The 25,424-nt window shown below is 47.5% G+C and overlaps 1 protein-coding gene across 1 annotated transcript in view; it reads left to right on the top strand.

Annotated features, from left to right (window-relative positions):
- CIBAR1 (CBY1 interacting BAR domain containing 1) overlaps positions 1–25,424 on the top strand; it is a 70,609-nt gene that overhangs the window by 8,001 nt on the left and 37,184 nt on the right. The window contains exons 2-5 of the mRNA XM_088471384.1: positions 778–1,012; positions 7,319–7,387; positions 23,480–23,581; positions 24,968–24,973. Of these exons, the coding sequence (XP_088327510.1) occupies positions 778–1,012; positions 7,319–7,387; positions 23,480–23,581; positions 24,968–24,973 (412 nt within the window). The remainder of the gene's footprint in view (positions 1–777; positions 1,013–7,318; positions 7,388–23,479; positions 23,582–24,967; positions 24,974–25,424) is intronic.

Here is a 25,424-nt window from a genome sequence, read left to right as displayed (position 1 = left end):
TCCACAGGGCGCCCGCCCTGACGCACCTGGCTTCATATGGGCTGTGTGGCTGGTCATCGGTTTTCCGTCTCCCATTTCTGTGAGTATGGTTTCTTGTGTGTTCCAGTCTTCCTTCTCTCTGTTTAGTCTCCTCCTCCTGCCTTGGCTGCTTACCAACTGAGGTGCCTGTGGCTCGGGGGTGGGGTATAGAGGAGGATGGACCCAAGTGCATCCTGGGAGCAGCAAAAGCGTTAACTGCGTGGATCCAGATCTAGCTTTACCTCAAGGTCAACCCTGTGGACCCTATGGACTTCGTAGAAACAGAGATAACAAAAGTAAGTTCTTACCATATCTCTTGTTTTCTTCAGGGTTCATAGTGCTCCACAGGGAGGCAATGGTGTGTAGGTGGGACTTGGAGGACCGGACACCAGTAGCAAAGCTTTTCAATCCCCGGATGCTCCGGTCCTTCCCCCTATACCCCACCCACAGCCTGAGGTTGGTGGTACACTACCAAATAAAATGATTTTTAGTCAGTGTGATAGGCAAAACCAGTGTTAATGGCTGCCCATAGAAAAATATGTGGACAAATAGAAGCGCAGCCCTGTCAACCACCATAAAACTGACTCTATGGGTAATATATAAGCACATTTACTTCATTTTAATTTTTGCTGAATTTCTCAGTAAGAAACTTTGTCCCAGGCGTGTCGTGGAGGAAATGCTGATATTCTAGGGCACTGTGATTCCAAAAAAGTTTGGGACCCACTACCTTATGCCAGTTAACTATATTTCTCATTGTAGGGACAATCAGACGCGACAGCTTCAAGAAACTGTTGGTAATGTGGAAAAACACTTTGGAGAGCTGTGCCAAATCTACGCTGGGTATATACGTAAGACCGCCAGACTAAGGGACAAAGCCGATCTTCTAGTGACCGAGGTCAACGCTTATGCGGACACTGAGACTCCAAACTTGAAGCATGGATTGAAGAATTTTGCTGATGAACTTGCCAAACTACAGGATTACCGTCAGGCAGAGGTATTTGAAGCTTCAGATACTGTGTCTGTGTCCTTTAGGTTGTCCTATCCTGTGACACTTTAACCAGTGTTTCTTAATATTAGTCTAAATACTTTATAAAATCTTATATTTATTCACGCATAATCCGAGAAATTATTTTCTACTTCAGGGTCCATAGGGGGTCCACAGGGTTGACCTTGGGGTATAGCTGGATCTGGATCCACAGGCACCACACAGTTAAAGCTTTTGCTGCTGCTCCCAGGATACACTTGGGTCCATCCTCCTCTATACCCCGCCCCCGAGCCACAGGCACCTCAGTTTTAGTTTGGTGCCCGGCCGGAGTCGGATCACCCTGGCGCAGTAGGGCTGCATAAGCAGCCCCTAAGTTTATTTTTATTTTTTAAAAGAAGACTTTTATTTATTTTTGCTTCTTCAGAGCGGCAGCATCAGACTGTCCATCTGGACGTCCACGCTGCCGCTCCACCAACCCCGCTGGTGCTGCGATGCCAGTACTGATCTGGGGATCGCAACGGGATCCCGGATTCAGTGCTAGCAGATCTCCGGGAGCTCCCATTGACTGCTGCCGGATTCTACGGGGCCAGGTTAGCCGCGTGCATCGCATCGCGCTGCGCGCGGGGGAAAGAATGCTGTCTCACCGCCGGTCTCTGGGGACAGACCGGCGGCGCTAGTAGCGGCGGCGGGCTCCCCCTCTTCAGGAACACCCCGCGTGTCCGCTGGACCACCAGGGAATAAGTGCTGGAAGGGAACCAGCATCCCTGGGGTTAATTACTAGCCAGGGGAGGCAGTCTTCCCTGGTTTAGCGGCTCCTCCCCTCAGCTCAGCGCGCCTTCTCTCATTCGTGCTGGCTTCGCTGAGCTGCTCCTCCTACGGCCACTCCTCCTCAGAGCTGTCCGACGACCATCTTCTCAGTGGCAAACGCAGATCTCACAGGCGGTGCTTGGACCGGTCCCCCTGCGTACCACTCCCCTGCAAAAGGACGGTGTTCGCAGCGCTATAGCCCTTCCAGACACTGAATCTGGGAGGTTGATTGTAGCAAAAGGTGCAGTGTGTATATCTTCCTGCATGGTATGTGACTTTTGCTAGTGCTGCTGTCTGTGCTAATTTTTCTAGCTGACTGTCATCATAACTATCCCTTTCCTTCTCCTATGGCCCGCAGGTGTGTGGGGGAGGGGCGTTCCTTCTGTGTACCTCACTTATATAAATCTAAGTATTTGTGAGGTCAGTCACATACAGTGGTGTGCTACTCAGTACCATTTTGTGGGCTGTTTGTGTTGCATACTTGTGAGTGCACAGGTGTTATACGCCTCACCTCTTCTCAGTGATAAATATTTATTGCAAATTTACTGTGTCATGTCTGATGAGGAGATTGAGCTCTCCGTGGCTCCAGTGTTGTTTTCCTGCAGACGCTGTTCTGCAGGGGTTGATAAAGAGGATTTATCACAGGATGGTCTGTGCGGGCGGTGCCAGCTGGTGCCTGGCCCTTCTAGACCACCTATGGCGCAGGATCCTCGGGTGATGTTTTCGCAGGTGCTGGCGTCAATCTCGGACCGTTTAGCGGTCCCGACTGCAGTCCCTATTAGGGCGTTGCCCCAGCATACCATCCCCCATTCCACGGGTATTCCGCAGTTATTGCAGTCTCCCCCCGGGTCTCAGACTGTGGGTCCTTATACGGGTTGCCTGGGTATGTTCAGTCTCCCCCAGTGACGCAGCAGTCCATAGTCCCCTTTCAGGGGTATCCTCAGGCGGTTCCTCCACCCTGGGTGGATGTACTCTCCATCTCTGTTCAGAGTCTGGTGGCTTCGTCTTTGGCTTTTCAGTCGATGTTACATGGTGACATGCCCCCAAAGGCGTCCAAGCGCCCCGTTACGGCTTCACTGGCTGCGCAGTTAACGGACACGGACGTGTTTTCAGATGACGGCGAAGTACATGAGGACACTGACTCGGATGCCATGGCCCAGGAGGTGGAGACTAAGTCCTCCATTAATGTGCCGGCATTGGTTAGGGCGGTGCGGACCATCCTTCACATAGAGGAGGATGCGCCGGCTCCTAGGTCGAAGAATCCTAATTTTAAAAAGGCTAAGGTATCTTCAAATGTTTTTCCCCTGTCTGACCAATTGACGGATCATATGGCGGGGGCCTGGCAGTCACCCAATAAGAGATTCCAACCACAGAAGCGGTTGACATCCAACTATCCTTTTCCTGAGGCTCATTGCAGGAAATGGGAAACTCCACCGGCGGTGGATTCCCGTGTCACCCGCTTAATTAAAAGCGCTACGTTGCCATTGTCGTCTATCTCCCGGACAGGAAAGTGGAGACTTGCTTAACGTCTGTCTGTTCTCTCTCTGGGGCAGTGGCCCGTCCGTCCATGGCCATCTCTTGGGTGGCTAAAGCCGTTGAGAGCTGGGCCAACGCTTTAGAGGATACCTTTCCAGACGATGCTCTGGATATCCAGAGGGTGATAGTAGGACAGATGAGAGATGCGGCTTCCTATATTATGAAGCATTTTTAGATGCCTGCCTGCTGACATCTAGGATTTTGGCTGCAGCTGTGTCTGCACGTCGGTCCTTGTGGCTGCGGTCCTGGAGAGCTGACGCAGACTCTAAAAAGGACCTTAACTTTTAATGGGTAGTTGCTATTTGGTCCAGACTTGAACAAAATAGTGGATACTCTGGCTAAATCTAAATCGGCCTTCCTCCCTTTGGCTTCAGCACCTGCTAAGGTGCGGAGCTCCACTTTTCGTTTTTTTCGGGTTCAGGGCAAGGCCAAAGGTCAGTCCTTACCGAGGCAGTCGGCGACCAAGACCGCCTCTAAGCCCAAGAAGCAGGCCTGGAGTGCCAGGTGCCCTTCTTCCAAGCAGGAAGATAGACCTTCTTCCTGATGGGACAGGCCTCCCTCTGGGGGACTCCAGAGTGGGTGGCCGACTTCTTCAATTTGCCCAGTGCTGGCACAATACCACCACAGATGCCTGAGTTCGAGAAGTGGTCTCCCAGGGGTATGCCCTGTCTTTTCGGCACAGACCGCCTCACCAGTTTTTCTGCACAAGTCCTTCTCAGGACAAAACCAAGGCTTTGCAGATTCAGGAAGCTATAGAGTCCTTGCTGAAAGCAGGGGTCATTGTTCCCGTTCCTCAATCACAACGAGGGACTGGGTACTACTCTACTCTGTTTCTGGTGCAGAAACCCAATGGTTTTCATCGCCCTATCCTCAATTTGAAGTCTTTGAACAAATTCCTCAGAGTTCCCAAATTCAGGATGGAAACGTTATGTTCCATCATTCTGGCGATGGAACCTGGGGATTACATGGTCTCCCTGGATATCCAGGACGCCTACCTCAATGTTCCGATAGCACCTTTGCACCAGCGGTATCTATCTGAGGTTCGCTATCCTACAACATCACTACCAGTGTCGGGCGCTACCCTTTTGGCCTTTCCATGGCACCAAGGGTATTCACCAAAGTGATGGCGATCATAGCCGCCCATCTTCGGAGCCAGAATGTATGGCTGCTGCCGTATCTAGACGACCTCCTTTTGCTGGCGAGCTCTCCGGAGGTACTGCTTCAACATCTCCACCTGACGATCGCTTGTCTGCAAGCGCACGGGTGGTTGATAAATTGGAGAATGTCCTCTCCTGATTCCATCACAGCGGATGGTTCATTAGGGGACCCTGCTAGATTCTCGTCAGCAAAGGATCTTCCTGACTCCGGAGAAGGTCTCCTCCCTACAGCTACGGATACACAGTTACCTGAGCAGTTGCCGACTGTCGGTCCATTCAGCAATGAGAGTTCTGGGGTCCATGGTGTCTGCATTCGACATGGTGGAATTTGCCCAGTTCCATTCACGGCCCCTGCAGGGGCTGATTCTATCAGAACGGAACAGGTTACCTTACCGGATCCGCTCTCAGATGCTGGTGTTGTTTCCGGAGGTTCGGCAGTCTTTGGCTTGGTGGCTTCAGACAGCCCATCTGGTCAAGGGGCGCCCCTTTTGGATACCGGACTGGGTCCTGCTCACAACAGATGCCAGTCTCCGGGGTTGGGGGGCAGTGACAGGTTCGTTGTCACTTCAGGGACGTTGGGGAGAAGTGCGTCTTCTGCTGTCCATCAATATCCTGGAACTGCGGGCGGTGTACAGGGCCTTGCAGTCATTCGGCACCACTCTTCAAGGTAGGGTAGTTCAAGTTCAGCCCGACAATGCCACCACGGTGGCGTACATCAACCACCAGGGAGGAACTCGCAGTCGGGCTACGATTGCGGATGTGTCTCGCATCCTTGCTTGGGCGGAGTGCCACATTCCAGCAATCTCGGCGGTCTTCATCCCCGGAGTCCTCAATTGGGAGGCGGACTTCCTCAGCCGTCACGACGTGCATCCCGGGGAATGATCGCTTCACCCAGAGGTGTTTCAGCTACTCGTAGACAAATGGGGACTGCCGGAGCTGGGCTTGATGGCCTCCCGTCACAATCACAAGTTGCCCGTCTGGTACACGCCCTGTCGGTGAAATGGATGTTTCACCTGGCATATCTGTTTTCTCCGATATCCCTGCTACCTCGGTTCCTGTGGAAATTCAAGCAGGACGGTGGCGCGCTCATGCTGTTAGCTCCAGCGTGGCCCAGATGTCCTTGGTACTCCGATCTGAGGAGCCTCTCCATCGACACTCCGTACCATCTTCCTCAGAGTCAGGACCTATTGTCTCAAGGGCCCTGCCTTTACCCGGATCTGGGTCGGCTGTCTTTGACGGCGTGGCTCTTGGGACACGAGTCTTAAGGTCTCGGGGCTTCTCTGCTTCGGTTATTAGTACCATGCACAGGGCACGCAAGCCTGCTTCCGCACGGATTTACCACAGGGTGTGGCGCACTTACTTTCAGTGGTGTGAGTCCAGAAACTATGATCCTCAGGTGTTCTGAGTTTCTAGGATCTTGGAATTTCTTCAATCAGGTTTGGACCTAGGCTCACGCCTTGCCTCCCTGAAGGTGCATGTGTCCGCGCAGTCCGTGTGGTTCCAGCGTCTGATCGCTACACTGCCAGATGTTCACACTTTTTTCCAAGGTGTTCTCCGAATCCAGCCTCCCTTTGTGCCTCCTGTGGCTCCTTGGGACTTGGCAGTGGTTCTTCGGTCCTGCAGGGTCCTCCTTTTGAGCCTCTTGAGTCGGTGGAACTCAAGTGGTTAACGTTTAAGACCGTTTTTCTCCTGGCAATTGCTTCTGCCAGGAGGGTGTCAGAATTGGGGACGCTTTCCTGTCGTCCCCTTTTTCTGATTTTTCACCAGGACAGAGTGGTGCTTCGCACTCGTCCTGAGTTTTTGCCTGAAGTGGTTTCGAAGTTCCACATCAATCAGGAATTTGTTGTGCCAGCTTTTCAGTCACCTGATCTCTCAGCTGGTGAGGCTCCGTGGATGTAGTCCATGCACTCAGAATCTATGTGGACCGGACTGCTTCTGTTAGGAAGTCTGATTCATTGTTTGTCCTCTTTGGTTTTCACAGGAGGGGTTGGCCTGCCAACAAACAAACGTTAGCCCGTTGGCTTTGTTCTGTTATTTGTGAGCCTTATGCACAGGAGGGTTTACCTGTGCCAGCCTCTAAGGCTCATTCCACTCGTTCTGTGGGTCCCTCTTGGGCTACTAGACGTGGCACCTCTGCTGTTCAGCTATGTAAGGCGGCCACCTGGTCTTCCATTCAGACATTTTTGAGGTTCTATGCGTTTGACACCTTTCGCTCTCAGGATGCATCCTTCGGGCGCCGGGTTCTCCTTTCTGCACAGGAGCGTCCCCGCCCTTAGTTGAGCTGCTTTGGGACATCCCCAAGGTCAACCCTGTGGATCCCCTATGGACCCTGAAGTAGAAAACAAGAGATATGGTAAGAACTTACCTTTGTTATCTCTGTTTCTATGAAGTCCATAGGGTCCACAGGGCGCCCGCCCTGACGCACCTGGCTTCATATGGGTTGTGTGGCTGGTCACCGGTTTTCCGTCTCCCATTTCTGAGAGTATGGTTTCTTGTGTGTTCCAGTCTTCCTTCTCTCTGTTTAGTCTCCTCCTCCGGCCTTGGCTGCTTACCAACTGAGGTGCATGTGGCTCGGGGGCGGGGTATAGAGGAGGAGGGAGCCAAGTGCATCCTGGGAGCAGCTGCAAAAGCTTTAACTGTGTGGTGCCCGTGGATCCAGATCCAGCTATACCCCAAGGTCAACCCTGTGGACCCTATGAACTTCCTAGAAACATAGATAACAAAGGTAAGTTCTTACCATATCTCTTGTTTTTGCCTTGTTATATATGTGCTAGCAAATTGTCATTTCATTTTCTGCATCTCTTTCGTTTATCAGGTTGAAAGACTTGAAGCCAAAGTTCTTGAACCTTTGAAAAGCTATGGGGCAATTGTCAAGCTTAAAAGGGTAGGTATGCACTTGATTGTGTACTTTCCTTTTACAGGTGTGTTAAAAGTACTTGTGACTTATTTTTTAGCCTTCTTTTGGGTGTAAATTCCTGGTTTAATTTTTTTTTCCATATAATGTTACGTTTTGTAATATCGCATACGATAGAAATCGCCACTGTTAGCCCTAAAAATTTTTATAGTCTATAGTTATGACAATACTCACAAATTCAAGATAGCACAGAGAAGGATATGTGTTTCTCTGTCCTTACTACAGGTATCTGGACACTTCCTTCCAGTTTCTTCATCCATAGGGGACATAGGGACTACGCTGGGGGAATAGGGTGGCAGGTGGAGTCTGGGCACCAAACGGTTAAAATCTTCAGGAACGTCCAGCCCAGGCTCCTCCTCCCCTTTACCCCAGCCTAGGCAGGCCAGTCTAGTTTGGTGCCGTAGGAGTGGGCACCTATGTAGTGCGGCCGCGGTGCTGGAGAGTGGGTCGGCGACCTCGGGCGGATCCTCTCTGCACACGGAGGAACAGACGCGGGGGGCAACATGAAGTACGGATCCCTGCTTGCAGGGACCGCATCAAGCGCAGCTGCCACTGGCGGTGCTGACAAGTGGGTGGCCGGGACGCCCGCACCCCCGCTAGACCACCAGGGCATACAAGGCAGCGGGGGGGTCTGCAGAGCTCAGTGGCCCATTTCTGCATTATTGGGTGAGTGCCAGCAGGGATCTTTAGGTTCCCATTACCCTGGGGCTCTATGTCAGCAGGGGGAGGTAGGCTCTCACGCTTAGCCCCTCCCCTGGCCCATGGTATGATCCTTAACGGAGGCTTCCCGCCATGGGCTTATTCCTCCTCCTCTCACCTCCTTTGCACAGATGCTGAGCAGCCATTTCAGAGCTGTGCTTCCTGCAGTTAGTCTTCAGAGAGGTTTGGCTTCTGTCTCCCTGTATACCTCCTCTCAGGCAGGTTGTACAGTTTAGCTTCTTCCAGCCTACTGGGGTTGGATTATTGAGCGTTATCTGCCTATTCTATTGCTCTGAATGTGACTCTGTGCTTGTTCTGATTTTCCACACTAATGTCTTTCTTTCTAGAGCTGTTAAAGGGGTTAACTCCCCCCCCCCCCCCCCCTCTGTTGCCCCCCTCATTGTTAAATTGTGAGGCCCCTACATTCAGTGCACTGTTCCCTATTGCGCACCCCTGTTATATAACTATGTGTGTGGGACATTTCTTGGAACAGGGTAACATGTCTGCCAAGAACAAAACGCTCAAGGAGAAGGAGGCTCCTTTTGCTGCGTACATGTAGACTCTGTTCTGCTGGTCTTTCCCCACAGTATGCGGTCCAGGATGGTCTCTGTATCTGGTGTTACTCAGATACGCAGTGAGACGGCCCATCTACTGCTTCCAATCAGGAACAGACATGGGCGGCCAACTTGTCGCAGTTGGTGGATCGCCTTACAGTTCCCGCACCTGTCCTTCCTACTTTGGTGGTCAAAGCCTCCCCTATTATGCATTCTCATTTGCAGCTGTCTTCACTGGAACCCCCATGAGTGAGCACCTTCTCCTTTCAACAAATGCTGACTAGGGACCAAACTTCTGGATGCAGACCGTCCAGAAGTGAGAGCTCTGTCTCCCAGATGGTTGAGGTTTCTGATTCGGAACTCTCCTCTGACCAGGAGGAGGATTTTTCTGGTGCCTCTGAGGATGAGACCTTGTCTGTTAAGGGGGAGCCTCTCCCTCAGGTAGATATTGTTGCCTTAGTTAGGACCGATCTGACTGCCCTTTCTATTGAGGACAAGGAACTGGCTCCTAGACCCAAGGTGCTGGTTTTCAAACGTCAGAGAAAGGTCTCAGTGAAGTTTCCAAAGTCTGAACAACTTGAGGAAATACTAGTGGAGACTTGGACCGCTACTAACAGGCGGTTTCAGCGCATTGTCTTTTTACCCGCTTTCTGCCGAGGAGCGTAGCAAATGGGAGTCTCCTCCTCCTGTTGACATTCACATAGCCCGTATTATCAAGAGTTCTACCCATCCTATTTCAAATACGGCTTCCCTCTAGAATCTGACGGACCGGAAGTTGGAAAATATCCTTAAGGGAATTTATGCACATGCAGGTGCTATCGCATATCTGGCCATGGCACCTGCATGGGTGGCCAAGGCGTTTGGTGCTTGGGCGGATGCCCTAGAGGAGGGCCTTAAGTCGGGGCCCATGGCAACCAGCTATTACTTCTGGTGGCCCATATCAAGCAGGCTGCTTTCTATCTGGATGATGAATTGCTCTTGACGCCAGAATCTTAACTTCCTAGGTGTCAGCTTCTTCTGTGTTGGATGGCGTGCTGACTTGGACTCTAAGAAGGCCCTTGAGGCCCTTCCTTATTCTGTTGATGTTCTATTTGGGCCAGAATTGGGTAAGATGGGGGCCACGGTGGCGTGTTCCAAGACAGCGTCTCTACCTTCGGCAGCAGCCCCTAGAGCACGAGCGCCCTCCTTTCGCCCACAAGGGAAGGCCAAGGGGCAGTCTTTTTCAAGGTCCCAAAAATCTTCCGCTAAGACCTCCAAGCCCGGAATCGAGCAATCCTGGCCTACCAGAGGCCCGGCTGCCAAACCAGCCAACAAGGTTACCGATTGACGGGTCGAGCCTCTCCTTGGGGGACCCCAGTGTGGGAAGCCAGCTTCTGCTATTCTCCGTCTGGATGACAACCACTTTGGATGCCTGGGTTCGCAGCGTTGTCTCGCAGGGCTACGCTCTGACTTTCAAGAGGCGTCCACCGACAAGGTTTTTTTTTTACCACAGGCGGGAAAAGGATCAAAGGGGCTCTGGCTTCTACTCCAGTCTCTTTTTGTAATAATGTGGTTTGAGTGATCCAGGCACCAAACAGATAAGTTTTCAGCTCCCAGGATGCCTCTGGTCCTCCTCCACATATACCCCGGCCACAGGCATTCAGTTGTTTGTTTGGTACGGCAGGATTCTGACGCACCTTAGCAATAAGGGACTACTCAGGCAGTCCCAAGATTTTATTTTATGTTTTATTTTATTTCTATGTTTTTGAATTAGCGGTGTTGAGCGTCTGTATTAAGAGGCATGCACTGCGACTCAGTCTACCTCCGCCAATCCACAACACCAGTAAAGTCTCTGATTTCGACTGGTCACGGAAGAGCTTGCTAGCAGTGAGGGCCCGGACTGCAGCCGCACGCACGGAGATGTCAGGTAAGGCAATTCCTCGCTTATGGGGGATTGTGTGCGGCAGTCCTTGCTTTCGACGCCGGAGACACACCGGAAGCTGCTGCAGTGAGGGCCCAGTGCGTCCACGTCCTCGCTAGTCCACCGGGGCCTTATCGTCTGACGCCGGGGATCGGCAGCAGACGCTTCTGCTGCCATGAGGCCAGCGTGCCCGGCCGGTTGATGCAGCTTAGGGGAGGTAGGCTCTCCCCTGTCCTAAGCACAGATCCATGAAAAGTTTCTGGGTCGCTCCTCCTACCCTCCTCGTGCATATGTGACGCTCACAGGGCCTAATTCTGCATGGGTCTGGGTGGGACCTTGTGGCCTTTGGTATGTTACAACGTATAGTTCACAAACTGTTTATTAAGTTCCTTTGTGACGAATGACAAACCTTTAATACTGCTTGAATACCCTGTAGTTCTGAATATTGTTTTCTAAAAGGAGTTATACTCTTTTTATCCATATTATATTGTTCTTTTTATTTGTTTTTAGCATGCACCATATGTTTTCGGTGGTGCTTGCTACCAATGTGTGTAGGTTGTGAAAAAATTTAAAATAGGAGTTTGAAGCATTGTATGTGCTTGTTTTTTTTTTTTTTCCCTATCTTCCCTGCTCTTCTCGGACAGGATCCTGCACCCATGGTCGGGGAGTGGGAGGGTTGACACTGTCTCCGCAGGTTGGGACAGAGAACAGCTAGATTATTTGATACCAGATCCTATTTTTTATTTCCCTAAATCAGGTATTCGTTAAGCATGGCTAATGGTGCAAGTTCGCTAGTACAGGCTGTTCCAAGTGCTAAACTTTTTAAAATGATTTCTTGGAATGTGGGAGGTTTGAATTTTCCCATTAAGAGGAAAAGGGTAGACAACCATTTCAAAAAAGTTTAGTCCAGACATAATTTTTCTTCAAGAGACACACTGGTTAGAGGGTGGCGGTTCCACATTACGGCCTCCATGGATAGGAGAATACGTGACAGCGAGCTACTGCAGAAAAGTCAGGGACTTGGCCATTCTTTTCTACAGAAATCTGCATTACTCCATTTTAAACACTGTGGCTGACTCGGATGCCAAGTACCTTATTTTGGAGGTGGAGATTGGGGGGGAAAAGCTTACACTGGTCAATATACAGTCAGTAGCATAAATATTGGGACATTGACAGAATTTTCATATTTTGGCCTCTATTCACCACCACAATGGCTTTGAAATGAAACAAACAAGATGTGCTTTAACTGCAGACTTTCAGATTTAATTTGAGGGTAATTGCATCCAAATCAGGTGAACGGTGTAGGAATTACAACGGTTTCTATATGTGCCTCCCACTTTTTAAGGGGCCAAAAGTAATGGGACTATCAACTCAAAAGCTATTTCATGCACAGGTGTGGGCTATTCCCTCGTTATTTCATTATCTATTAAGCAGGTAAAAGGTCTGGAGTTGATTCTAGGTGTGACATTTGCATTTGGAATCAGTTGCTGTCGACTCTCAATATGAGATCCAAAGAGCTGTCGCTATCAGTGATGCAAGCCATCATTAGGCTGAAAAATCAGAACAAACCCATCAGAGAGATAACAAAAACATTAGGTGTGGCCAAATCAACTGTTTGGAACATTCTTAAAAAGAAAGAACGCACCGGAGAGCTCAGCAACACCAAAAGACCCAGAAGACCACGGAAAACAACTGTGGTGGATGACAGAAGAATTATTTCCCTGGTGAAGAAAAACCCCTTCACAACAGTTGGCCAAATCAAGAACACTCTCCAGGAGGTAGGTGTATATGTGTCAAAGTCAACAATCAAGAGAAGAAGACTTCACAAGAGTGAAATATAGAGGGTTCACCACAAGATGTAAACCATTGGTGAGCCACAAAAACAGGAAGAACAGATTAGCGTTTTCCAAACAACAACTAAAAAGCCATTACAGTTCTGGAACAACATCCTATGGACAGATGAGACAAAGATCAACTTGTACCAGAGTGATGGGAAGAGAAGAGTATGGAGAATTAAAGGAACTGCTCATGATCCAAAATATACCACCTCATCAGTGAAGCATGGTGGTGGTAGTGTCATGGCGTGGGCATGTATGGCCAATGGAACTGGTTCCCTTGTATTTATTGATGATGTGACTGCTGACAAAAGCAGCAGAATGAATTCTGAAGTGTTTCGGGCAATATTATATGCTTATATTCAGTCAAATGCTTCAGAACTCATTGGACAGTGCTTCACAGTGCAGATGGACAATGACCCGAAGCATACTGCAAAGCAACCAAAGAGTTTTTTTTTAAGGCTAAAAAGTGGAATGTTATGCAATGGCCAAGTCAATCCCCTGACCTGAATCCGATTTTGAGCATGCATTTCACTTGATGAAGACAAAACTGAAGGGAAAATGCCCCAAGAACAAGCAGGAACTGAAGACATTTGCAGTAGAGGCCTGGCAGAGCATCACCAGGGATGAAACCCAGCGTCTGGTGATGTCTATGTATTCCAGACTTCAGACTGTAATTGCCTGCAAAGGATTTGCAACAAAGTATTAAAGTGTAAGTTAGATTTTAGGATTGTTTAGTTTGTCCCATTACTTTTGGCCCCTTAAAAAGTGGAAGGCACATATAGAAACCATTGTAATTCCTACACCGTTCACCTGATTTGGATGTAATTGTCAATGTCCCACTACTTATGCACCTGACTGTATATGCTCCCAATGTTGCTCCTCATGAATTTATCGGACAAATATCACAATGACTGGCTCAACGCCTCACTTTCTCAATAATATTGGCTGGAGACTTTAATTCAGTGGTGAACTTCTCTCTTGACAGGCAGCCAGTCCCATTGTCTAGATCACAATCGGCATGGCAGCAATTTCAAAATCTCAACAACCCTCCAGCTCACTGATGTTTGGAGACTTCTTAACCCAACTGGCAAACTGTTCACGTTTCACTGAGCAGTGCATAATTGATGATCCCAAATAGATAAGGTAGTATATTTTGTTCAGGATACAGGGATTCACGCGATCCTAGTGTCTGATCACGCCCCAGTGCCCCTATCCTTTACGTTGGGACACGTAACTAGTGGCCCAGATCTTAGGTGCTTACCTGTATAAATCTGACAATTTTAAGACTTTCCTTGTTAATCAATGATTGAATTATCTGGATGATAATTTGGATGCCTGAGATACACCTGCAGTGTTTTGGGGAGCGTCAAAGGCAGACTTGAGGGGGCATATAACTGAATATGTTTCTAGGCAGGGAGGCTAGGGCTACTTATGAGTCTCTTTCCAAGACACTGTCTTCTGCTCTGCAGGGTTATATTGATAACCATCTATTGTCTCAAGCGAAAAAAGATGTTCTTTTTACTAAACATAAGTTCTTTTGATGGGGGAATAAATCTGGTCGCTTACTGACTAATATGTCGAGACCTTGTCGTAAAAGGACGTATATTGCTACGCTTAGGGATCCTTCCTCAAACATGATTGTGACCTCTACTGAGGAGATAGTTAAAAAAAAAAAATGAGACTTATTAGTTACTTATTTATTATGAGCGTATGCTTTCTGAGCCCTCATTACCTGTACTAACCCCCAGCCAGAGGGAGTTGCTTAGTGGGGACGTGACCATAGATGAGGTGCTGTCTGCTATATCGAAGTTACATCTGGGCAAGTCCCCTGGGCCAGATGGCTTATCTAATGAATATTATAAACTTCTACAGCAGCAAGTGGCACCAGCTTTGGTCGATTTGTTTAACGACCTACTAAATAAGGGTTCTCATTTCACACATACAACCACTATTTTGCTCCCTAAACCCCAGAGGGATCCTGCTCTCTTAGACTCGTATAGGCTCAAAAGTCTCTTAAATACCGATGCCAAATTCCTTTGCTAAGATCATGGCAGATCGTTTGCAGGTGATACTTCCGGAATTGCTTACCTCGTATCAATTAGCATTTGTGTGGGTTCGCCATTCTGTGAGGAGGGAATACAGGCGGCGGCCTCCTCGGAAGTGGCCAATACTAAGATTATGTTTTTAAGCCTTGACACAACAAGGGCGTTTGACACCGTCCTATGGCTGCACCTTTTTGCTGTACTCTGATCACGAGAGTTTGGTTTTGCATTTACCAATATTGTACGATATCTATATACATCCCCATTCACTACTTTAATGGTCATCGTGGTGCTCCTTTGGAGATGTTTAGAGGAACTCTGCAGGGCTGACCCCTCTCACCTCTTTTATTTAACTTCGCAATAGATCCGCTATTTCGTTGTTGGAAAAGTGTACAGAATTTAAAGGTATATCAATTGGCTATAGAGAGATTAAATTAACAGCGCTGACAATGTTTTGCTATATTTGGATGACCCGTCTGTTTCTTTGGACCCTATTTTTCAGATACTGAGGCAATTTGAGATGGTATCAGGGTTCTCTGTAAACATCGAGAAATCGTTAGCACTTTGTTTAGGCACGCGTCCTGCACAGTCCTTAGTAATAGATGATTCCCCACTGAAGTGGACCAGAGGCCATTTCACATATCTTGAGGGCCGTGTACCTCGCTGCCTGGGTAATCTTTATTCTTTAAGTTACACTTATATTATGAAGGTGATCTCAGATGAGTTGGAGGGATATTCCCTTGTCTTATTTAGGACTGTCCAACCTAATCAAAATGGCATCCTTTCCAAGACTTATTATTCAAGCTCTTCCCCTGTTTCTTTCAGTCAAAGATTTGCAAAGTCTTAATGCAATGTTTAGGAGGTTCATTTGGCATGGAAAGAGACCAAAAATTAGCTTAATACGACTGCAGCAGACCAAGGCAAATAGTGGGATAGGTTTCCCAGACATACGAAGGTACAGTTGGGCAGCCATTTTTGGATATCTATCTGATTGGATTCATGACAGCGATACTAATGCTAATTCCTCCATTGAAAGAGGTTTTTTGGTTGATTGGCGTTTGCTTGCCATCCTAAATCTCCACGACCAGGAGTTGCCTAGTACTCTAAAAGACAACCCCTTATTGTGGAATACCAGGAAATTATGGCATATAATTCGGCATACTGCTGGTTTAAATTTTCCTAAATCTCTATTCCTTCCATTCCTGGAAAATCCTGAATTGCAAGATGGTCTAGCTGCGCATCACATTATGGCGGGCTGGGGGGATTACTAGTGTCGGCTGTTTGGTTAATAGGGACACACAACAAATACTATCATTCATAGATGCTGTGGTAAAGTACCCCACCTTAGCCGGTCACCCCCTGTCTTTTCTTCAGGCCAAGCATTATATAGTACAGTGGTCAGGCATTTTTCAGTCAGGGATTGGGAAATCCAGTAGATTCACTTTTGTTGTACCCTCCTATTCTTAAAAAAGCCATTTCCCATTATTATATCTCTTTTCGTGAAGACATGGATCACTCTTTCTACTACAGGGATGATACAATGGCTGCCACAATTCCCCCTCTCTTTCGGTTGATGACCTGGTAGCTGCATTGGCGGTTTCCCGTAATTACCATCCGCTATGTACACTAATGTTTTTAAACATTTTCCACCGTGCATATTTATCTCCGCGCAGGAACTTCCTTATGGGGCACTCCTCCTCTCACTCATGTTATAGGTTTGGAGAGTACAATGCAGACTTGTTTCATTGCTTTTGGCTCTGCCCACTGGTTAGACGATTCTGGCTTCAGGTCAAGCGTTATGCTGAAGACTATTTAATTATGTGCCTTTTACTGCGGATTGGGCGGTGCTGGGTCTTTTACCGGCTAGCGCTAGAATAAGTAAATGGGGAAGGCAATTGCTTCTAGCCATCAGTGCAGCTGGCCGTAAAGCAATTCTACAAGAGTGGGTTTCAACATCTCCCCCATCATTGTCCCTATTCAGGGCCAAGCTTTTTTTTTTAATCTGTTCCGCATGGACTGGATAGAGGTAACTCTGGATAAGGAGCATAAAGTCGAACATTTTCAATGATCGCGCTGAGCGAAAAAATTGTGGGTTCCAGGGACCCCTCACTTTAAAAAATTGGGGTCCTACACCACTTTTTCTGGGTCCCATCATATTATGGGAGTTGAGGGCAGCCAACAGTTGGAACAGAGCTGGGGGGTATGTAGCAGTTGGGGTAGAGGGGGTTGGAGTAGAGCGGGGGGGGGTAAAGGCAGGGAGAAGTTGGGGTAGAGCTGCAGCTAGAGTGGAGTAAGGGCAGGCAGGGCTGGGGGTAAGGGTAAATAGCAACTAGGTCAGTACTGATGTCGGCAAGGAGGTGGTTAGGGGCAGTGCTGGGTCAGGATAGCAGCTGGGGCAGCACTGGGAGTAGAGGGGGCAAGTGTAGACAGCAGCTGGGGCAGAGAGGGAGAAAGAGTTTGTTAGCAGCTAGGGCAGTACTAGGGGTCAAGGAAGAAGGGGTAAGGGTAGATAATTAGGGCAGTACTGTTGTTAGGGAGGGAGTTAGGATAGCAGCTGGGGCAGTACTGAGGGTAGGGAGTGGGTAAGGATAGACAGCATATGTGGTAGCGGTTACCTCCTTGCTTTTGCTGGGAGCCCCCCGGTCGGGTCACTGTTGCAGCTCCCTCCTGTGCAGTGTCCACCTCCTGACTGAAGGAGAGCAGGCTTCTAGAGGGTCCTGGCACCATGGACAATGCTGCTGCAGCCAAGGAAGAAATGCCAGAGGGATGCAGTGCATAGACTCAGTCAGGAAGACGGTGGTTGGCCGAGGAGACAATGCGGGGTGGTTGGCCGGGAAGACGCCGCTGCGCAGGGATTGGCTACTGCATCTCACACAGCGCCAGCGCGTCCTGCAGGACCATCAGATTTTAAAACTTGGTCCCCAGTTTTCTGTAGTGCGTAAAAACACTATAGCGCATATTTTGCGAACCCCGCCTTTTTTCAGTATGTGGAAGAGTTATATTTCTACACTGTCTGTTGAGCTGAAACGCCAAATTCACCATAGCCTCCATAATACCTCCTGGTAATTATTGTATATAATCGATAATAATCTGCCTATTGCTTTTGACTCGAACACTGTTTAAGAGGTGGTGCCTGTGGGGTTCTGCGGGGGGTGGGGGAGAGGGACTTTGTTGTTTTTTATTTGTTTAATTTGTGTAAATCTATTTTTTTTTTTTATTATTATTTTTCTGTGGAATTGTGTTAGGATTCTCTTACACAATAAAACAGTAATCGATTTAAAAATATTTCTTATACAAATGTGATTATGGCTACTAGTTATAATACTCTGCTCTACTTTTCTTTGTTTGTGGTTACCACTTCAGATTATGTTCCTAATATTTTTTCTGTATGGATATTTTTTTGTTTTTGTTTCAACTGTATTGATTTTATATCAATATTATTTTTTGTTTATACAATTCATATGTTGCAATAAAAAATACAATTTAAACAAATAAAAAAAAAAAAAGTAAAGGGAAGGAAACATGAGGTGGAGGCCCTAGTACTGGTTTCTTGTAAATCCTGTTCTGCGGGGTAGTCCCCTCAGGACTTTATTAAGGATGGCTTGTGTGTTGTCTGTTATAAAGAACCACCTCACCAGTCCAGTCTACCAGCCTCTGTACAGGAGCCATCTTGGGTTGCCTCTTTGTCTCAGGTGATGACGCAGCCAGTGGATCGTTTGGCTACGCTCACACTGCCTCCTTTAATTGGATACCCACAGCATGCTGTGTTTGCCTCTACTATACATCCTTCCTGGGTGGATGTTTATGCCCACTCAAGTCAGAGTATGGCTCAGTCAGGTGTTGCAAACAGACCAGTAGTCACTAAGACACCTTAACGGAGGTTATCTTTTTATCAGTCTGCTCAGCATGTAGATTCAGATGCATCTTCAGAGGAATCCGATGATGCGCCGGGTTCTTCTCCATGGTCTAGTTCTGAAGAGAATCGTCCTACAGTGGATGTTCCTCCTTTACTGAGGGCGGTTAAATCAATCCTAAATATACAGGGTGATAAACCAGCACCTAGAAAGAAGGCTCCATTGTTTAAACACTAGAAGGTGGTAAAACCTGAGTTTCCTAAATCTGAGCAGCTCACTGAGCTTGTGGAAGAGGTATCAGTGTTCTCCCCAGAAATTTTTTCCAGCTGGGTGGCATCCAAAAGTAGCCGGGTGGGGGCCTTCGCAATTATGCGCGCGCCGGGAAAAGGGGTATCTCCCTTACCAATCCAGCCCAACAGGTTTCAGGCTGCTTCCCCACTTTCTCTCAGTCAAAAGTGCCCATTATGCAGTGCCCCCTGTAGTTTTCCCCTTTATGCAGTGCCTCCTGTAGTTTAACTTTGCCCTTATGCATTGCCCTCTGGCTGAAGTAGTGCCCCCAGACTGACCTCTTATATGCAGTGCACCCAGGTTTAATAGTGTCCCTTATGCAGTGTCCCCAGACTGGCCCCAGCCCAGCACTTACCTGTACTTGCTGGCCACTGCCTCGCTCTGACTGGATCTAACTAGATCCAGCAGGCGCGCGTGGCGTCATCACTGGCCTCTGAAGTGATTGGAGGCTTCTTTAGCCTCCGGTCGCTTCAGAGGCCAGCGGGGGTCGGCGGGGATAAGGGCCGGGCGGCAGGCTGTTTCTGCCGGGCAATGCACCCGCAGAAAACAGCCTGGGGAGGACACTGGGCATGGTTTAATCCAGATAGACTGTTCCATGTTACAAAAAGATTAGCATTGTTGTATCCTTTCCCAGCTTCTGAATGTAATAAGTGGGAAATCCCTCCTACTGTGGATGCAAATGTGACACATTTAGTCGGGAGTGCTACGTTGCCTATTTCGTCAGCATCTTCTCTTAGAGATTCTACAGAGAGAAACATTTGAAACCTGTCTTAAGGCAGTGTTTTCATCTTCTGGAGCTGTTACTTGACCGGTTATGGCTGGGCCTTGGGTAGCCAAGGCTGTTGAAGAATGGACGTGGGCATTGGAAGAGACTCCACCAAATGCTACCGGAGAACAGCTGACCTATCTCCCACATACGGGAAGCTGCCTCCTATTTGGGAGAAGCTGTAATAGATGTTGGACTCCTAGCATCTAAGGCATCGACAGCCTCCGTTGTGGCTCATAGAGTCCTTTGGCTGAGGTCCTGGAAAGCAGATACAGGGTCAAAGAAGGCTCTGGAATCCTTACTTTTTTTTGGGGGGGGGGGGAATACACTTTTTGGAGCCTCAAAATATGCAGGTCTGCCATCAACAGCTACGTTGAAGTCTAGGCAGTCTTTTTGGTCCTTAAGCCAACAGGGACGAGCAAAAGGTCAGTCTTCCTCCAGACCATCTAGTGCTCGCAGGACAACCAAGCAGCAAACTAAGAGGTCCTGGCCGGCCAGACGTCCAGCTTCTAAGCCAGACGACAAACCCGCTGCCTGATGGGGGCGGGCCTCCTCCTGGGGGATCCCAGGGTGGGGTGCCGACTGCTCCTGTTTGCGGAATACTGGCATCAAGCAACAGACGCCTGGGTCTGAGAAGTGATCCTCACTTTCCAGAGGCATCCTTTTTTTGCACAACTCTCCCATCAGATTCTATCAAGGCTTTGGCCCTCCAGATTTGCTCCCTCCTGCGGGCAGGGGTGATAATCCCGGTTCCTGTGGGTTAACAAGGAAGGGGTTATTATTCCAATCTATTTTTGGTTCAGAAACCGAATGTGTCTCATCTATTCTAAATCTGAAACATCCGTGTACCGAAGAGTCTCCATACGGAACTTGGGTCAATTATTTTGGCAGTGGAACCTGGGGATGTTATGGCTTCCCTGGGCATGTGCCTATTACACCATCCTATCAACAGTTTCTACAGGATTTCTGCCCTGCAACAGCATTACCAATTTCAGGCACTACCCTTTTGCTTGATCAACGGCGCCTCGGGTTTTCACCAAAATAATGGTTATGGTGGCCTACCTCAGGCATCGGGGAATCTGAATACTACCATATGTGGACGACCTTCTGATTATTGGCACAGTCTAATGCTGTTCTGCAACACCATCTCCAACTGACCATGGCATGTCTAAAGACGCACGGCTGGATCATTAGTTGGAAGAAATCTGCAGGCCTCTGCAGATATTGATTCTATTCCAGTGGAACGGACAGTATAATCTAATAAAGTTCCAGAGGATCCTTCTCACTCCGGAGGTTCGTCTTTCTCTCTCGTGGTGGCTACAAAAGGATCATCTGGTCAAAGGTTGCCCATTCTGGATTTCAAAGTGGGTGCTTCTCACCACGACACCAATCTTCACGGTGGGGGGGGGGGGGGTGGGCAGTGACAACTCATCACATCTTTCCGGGAAGTTGGACAAATCAGGAATGTTATCTGCCCATAATCAATCTGGAGCTTCGAGCAGTATACAAAGCACAGGACCTGCTCTAGGGCAGGCCGGTCTAGATCCAGTTTGACAACGCGACCACGGTAGCCTATCTCAATCATCAGGGAGGCATGCGAAGTCATGCAGCCATGAGGGAAGTGACATACATTCTGGTTTGGGCAGAACGTCATCTTCCGACTATCTCTGCAATATTCATCCTCAATTGAGAAGCGGACTTCCTAAGTTGTCAGGACTTGCATGCCGGAGAGTGGGCTCTCCATCCGGGAGTTTTTCAACTCCTAGTGAACAAATGGGGCCGACTGGACAAGGAACTCATGGCATCACGTCAAAACCACAATGTTCCCAGGTACGGGTCCAGGACAAGAGACCCATTAGCCGCCTTAGTGAACGCACTGGCAGTAAGATGGAACGTCAAACTGGCAGGAAGGCGGAACAGTAATACTGTTTGCTCCTGCTTGGCCCAGACATCATTGGTTCACCGACATACGGAATCTATATACATACATTCCGTTTCCTCTGCCTCTATGGCCGGATCTGTTAGCGCAGGGTCCCTACCTACATCCGTACGTACTTCGTCTGTACTTGCTTTTCTCCAGGCTGGGTTATACCTTGGTCTCCCCCTGGCCACCACGAGAGTGCAGGTTTCTGCGCTGCCAGTCTGGTTCCAGCGAAGGATTGCTTCTTTACCCACTGTTACATTTTTTTTACAGGGTGTTCTTCGAGTTCAGCCACCCTTTGTCCCACCGGTGGCACAGTGGGATTTGCCTTTGGCTCTCAAGGGGCTACAGGCTCCCCCATCCATTTGAACCTCTGGACTCATATGAAATGTTTGACGGTGAAGACACCTTTTTCTCCTCGCTATCTCTTCTACACGCAGAGTCTCTGATTTGGCAGCGCACTCTTGTCGCTTCCCATTTTTTTTTTTTCACAAGTATAGAGCTGTTCTCCGCACAAGGGGGGTTACCTTCCTAAGGTAGTGTCCCGTTTTCATGTGAATGAAGAGATTGTGGTTCCAGCTTTTCAGTCTTCAGACCTTTCTGTAGGTGAAGCCTCCCTGGATGTGGTTCGTGCTCTCTGTATTTGTGTGGAGCGTACAATCTCAGAAAATCAGATGCACTTTTTCTGCTATATGGTTTTCAAAAACGAGGATGACCAGCTAACAAACAGACTCTGGCTTGATGGTTACGTATGACTATCTCTCAGGTATACACACAGGCTGATCTCCCTATCCCGAACACTGCAACAGCACATTCTACCCAGTCTGTGGGGCCATTGTGGGTGTTTAGTCGTGGTGCCTCTGAGGCGCAATTATGCAAGGCAGCCACGTGGTCTTACGTCCACACTTTTTTCTTAGGTTTTACGCCTTTGAAACTTTTGCCTCTCGGGATGCTTCCTTTGGGCGAGGGGTTCTCCTTTCTGCTCAGGAGTGTCCCCCACCCTTTAGGGAACTGCTTTAGGACATCCCCATGGTATCCCTGTGGTTCCCTATGGTCCCTGAAGAAGAAAATAAGAGTTATGGTAGACTTACCTAGATAACTTTTTCTTCGAAATCCATAGGGTCCACAGGGCATCCACACTGACTCGCCTCGCTTCATTGGGTAATTTTTCTTTTGGTGCGGACTCCTTCATTATTTGTGAGTGTGTTTCTGATGTACGAATGTTCTTCCTTCTCCTTTTCCTTCCTTCTCCTGCCTTGGGCTTGTTTGCGCAACTGAATGCCGGGAGCAGGGTATATGGAGGAGGACCAGAGGCATCCTGGGAGCTGAAAGCTTAACCATTTGGTGCCTGGATCACTCCAACCACATTATTCCCCCCATGGTATCACTGTGGACTTCGAAGAAAAATAGTTCTCAATGGTAAGTCTACCTCAACTCTATTTACTCTTTGGCAGCACCACCACTAAAAATAAAAAAAAAATCGGCACATAATTGTCTGAATTAAAGTATATAAACTGTACCATATCAGTTGGTGCGGAAATCTCCGTTACTTTGTATCAATGTGTTTTTGTTTTTCTTTGAACAACTTTGATGCTCATTTAAAGTTACAAATGAATACAATATAGCAGCTTCCATGTTCTGGACAAGTCTTTAGACACTTTTATATATTTTTTTAATTTTTTCAAATCATCTCACTGATTTCTTCCTGTTTTCAGATCTAGTCATGAGAAAAAGAAAACGAAATGCTTTGAACTTAAAGCCGCTGTGTGTGTGTGTGTGTGTGTGTGTGTGTGTGTGTATATATATGTGTATATATATATATATATGTGTGTGTGTGTGTGTATAGCAAATATGTATATTGAGCTGGGTAATATGTATGAAAGAATTGTAGTGATTTTACGTAGCAAAATATATCCACCCTGCTCTCTCACTTCAGTGCAGCATGTTGCCATGTTAGGAGGAATGTGTCTCTGAGCAGGCATAGTGTGGGTGTCAGGTTTACAGACTTCTTTTGCAGAATTGCACAGTTTGGTTTGGTAAATTCATACACAGAAGTAAGTTTGGTTATTTCTCAGTGACTGAAATAATGCAATATGGAGAATTCTACAATGACTATAAATAAAAGCAGGCTCCTTATTTAGTTATATGTGGAACCAAGAAGGTAAGAAAAATAACCTGTCACGACAATTGTTTCTTATAGGAGGATCTTAAAGTGACTTTAAATGCAAGGAACAAAGAAGCAAAGCAAATGGCACAACTAGAGAAAACCCGTCAGAGAAATCCATCTGATCGGCAAATTATCGTATCCTCTTGTTAATGTTCAATTTTTATTTTGCCTTTTTACTATAAAATGTGGTTTTTTTTTGTTTTTTTGGGGTTTTTTTTTTTATTATTATCATTTTTGCTTTCTTGCCTTTATTTGACACTATATTGCAGAGGTTCTCAAACTCTGCCATTACAGTCCAGGTTTTAAGGATATCCATGCTTGAGCACAGGTGACTTAATTACTGCCTCTGTCAATTTGATTTAACCATCTAGACTCAAGCATGGATATCCTTTAAACCTGGGCTGTAATGGCACAGTTTGGGAAACTCTGGTGTGTGTGTATATAGTATAACATCAGACCAACCCCCTACGACATTGGCATCACTCCTTTCAGTAAATTTAAATGTTTGTTTTTTTTCTGTTTTGCTCCTAAACTACAGCTCCGTTTGGCTGGACTTATGGTGAAAGTGAATCATAAATTTTTAGCTAAAATTGTAAGGTTTCCCAAAGGTTAATAATGTGTTTAAAAAGTTTAAATGTTTTTATCTCATTTAAATGATCTTGCTCCATGCGTCTGTAATTTACACTTTATGAATGACCACAATAGTGTGTAGTAATTTTGTTTTAATCCCTTCGCTGCAAAGGACGAGTGGGTTTCGTCCTCTGCATATACAGTACAGCAATACTGTGGACGATGAGTTCCACTTGTCTTCCTCAGTGATGGGTGAAGAAAAACACTTAAACAATTGCCTTCTCCCAGTGGGGAGTGCGGAAGCTGACCAGGGTGCACAACGTTTCATAAAACAAAGAAATGGAGACTTAAGTTCTATGGTCTTCCTAACGATACAACATAGGAGTCTCATAAGAGGGGAGTCTCCTCTTTCAAACTAGATGTTTACAGATCTTGTCTGATGATTAGTGTGATCATCAGACATTAAGCCCCTATACTAAAAGGAAATCATGGAGTCCAAGGATTGGGGGACAGATTTCTTCCAACCTGGCTTCCAGTGACTAAAGGGCATCCATATTAGACATATTAATCAGAGGGCACAGTGCCCTATTAAAAGAATGGAACATTGTGCATGATTGCTCCTTTAATGGCACATACACACGTGAGGCACCCTTGTAAGAAAGAGGGGAGTCTACTCTCATAAACAATGTGCCTCCATTGGGGTTATTCAATTAAATTTGATGTTGAATAGCGCCAGGAATTAGTGCCCGGAGCTATTCAATTGTCCCCACTGCACTTAAGTCAGGAGATGCAGTTTACGCCGTTTAATGTCGGGTGTTTAGTTGCAGTAAACTGCATTCTCCGTCTTAAGTGGCGTTTGCGCTCGCTCTAAGCCCGCGACCAGCCTCACGGCACTAGTTTTAGTTTCATTTCTACTCTCATCTCAGGAGTATGTGAGCAGAAATCCTCTAGTCGCAGGTTAACAGCGCAACCAATTGAATAGCTCTGGGAACTCATTACCGGTGCTATTCAACATATCATTTAATTGAATTGCCCTCCTTATTAATTGTCTAGTGATCATGAGACAATGACTTGATAAAAAAAATAACTCCACACAGGGATGGGGTCTATATTTAGTAATCAGATCGCATTTCCCATAATTGTAATGGGAAATGTGATCTGACCAAAGTTACTAAAAATAAAATGTGAAAAAATACCGGGGAAAGCTCTGTGATAATAACCTGGAGGTGGCGTTATCCAGGGTCTCCCCCGGTTACCGGACTCCTGCTCCGCTATAACGTGCAGAGCCCGGAGCCGGCCCCAGTGATCAGCTGTGTGGTCTAAACAGACCGCACGCTGATTCACTGTAGAAAAAAAAAAAAAAAAATCAAACTTACCTGAGTCCAGGGACCGGCGTTCGGGACTCCGG

Source organism: Taudactylus pleione, unplaced genomic scaffold (genome assembly GCF_031769625.1).
Source record: "Taudactylus pleione unplaced genomic scaffold, aTauple2 ptg000114l, whole genome shotgun sequence".
In the NCBI taxonomy this organism is placed as follows: Eukaryota; Metazoa; Chordata; class Amphibia; order Anura; family Myobatrachidae; genus Taudactylus; species Taudactylus pleione.
Note: the sequence above shows the minus strand (reverse complement) of the source record. Positions and strands in the feature narration are given on the sequence as shown.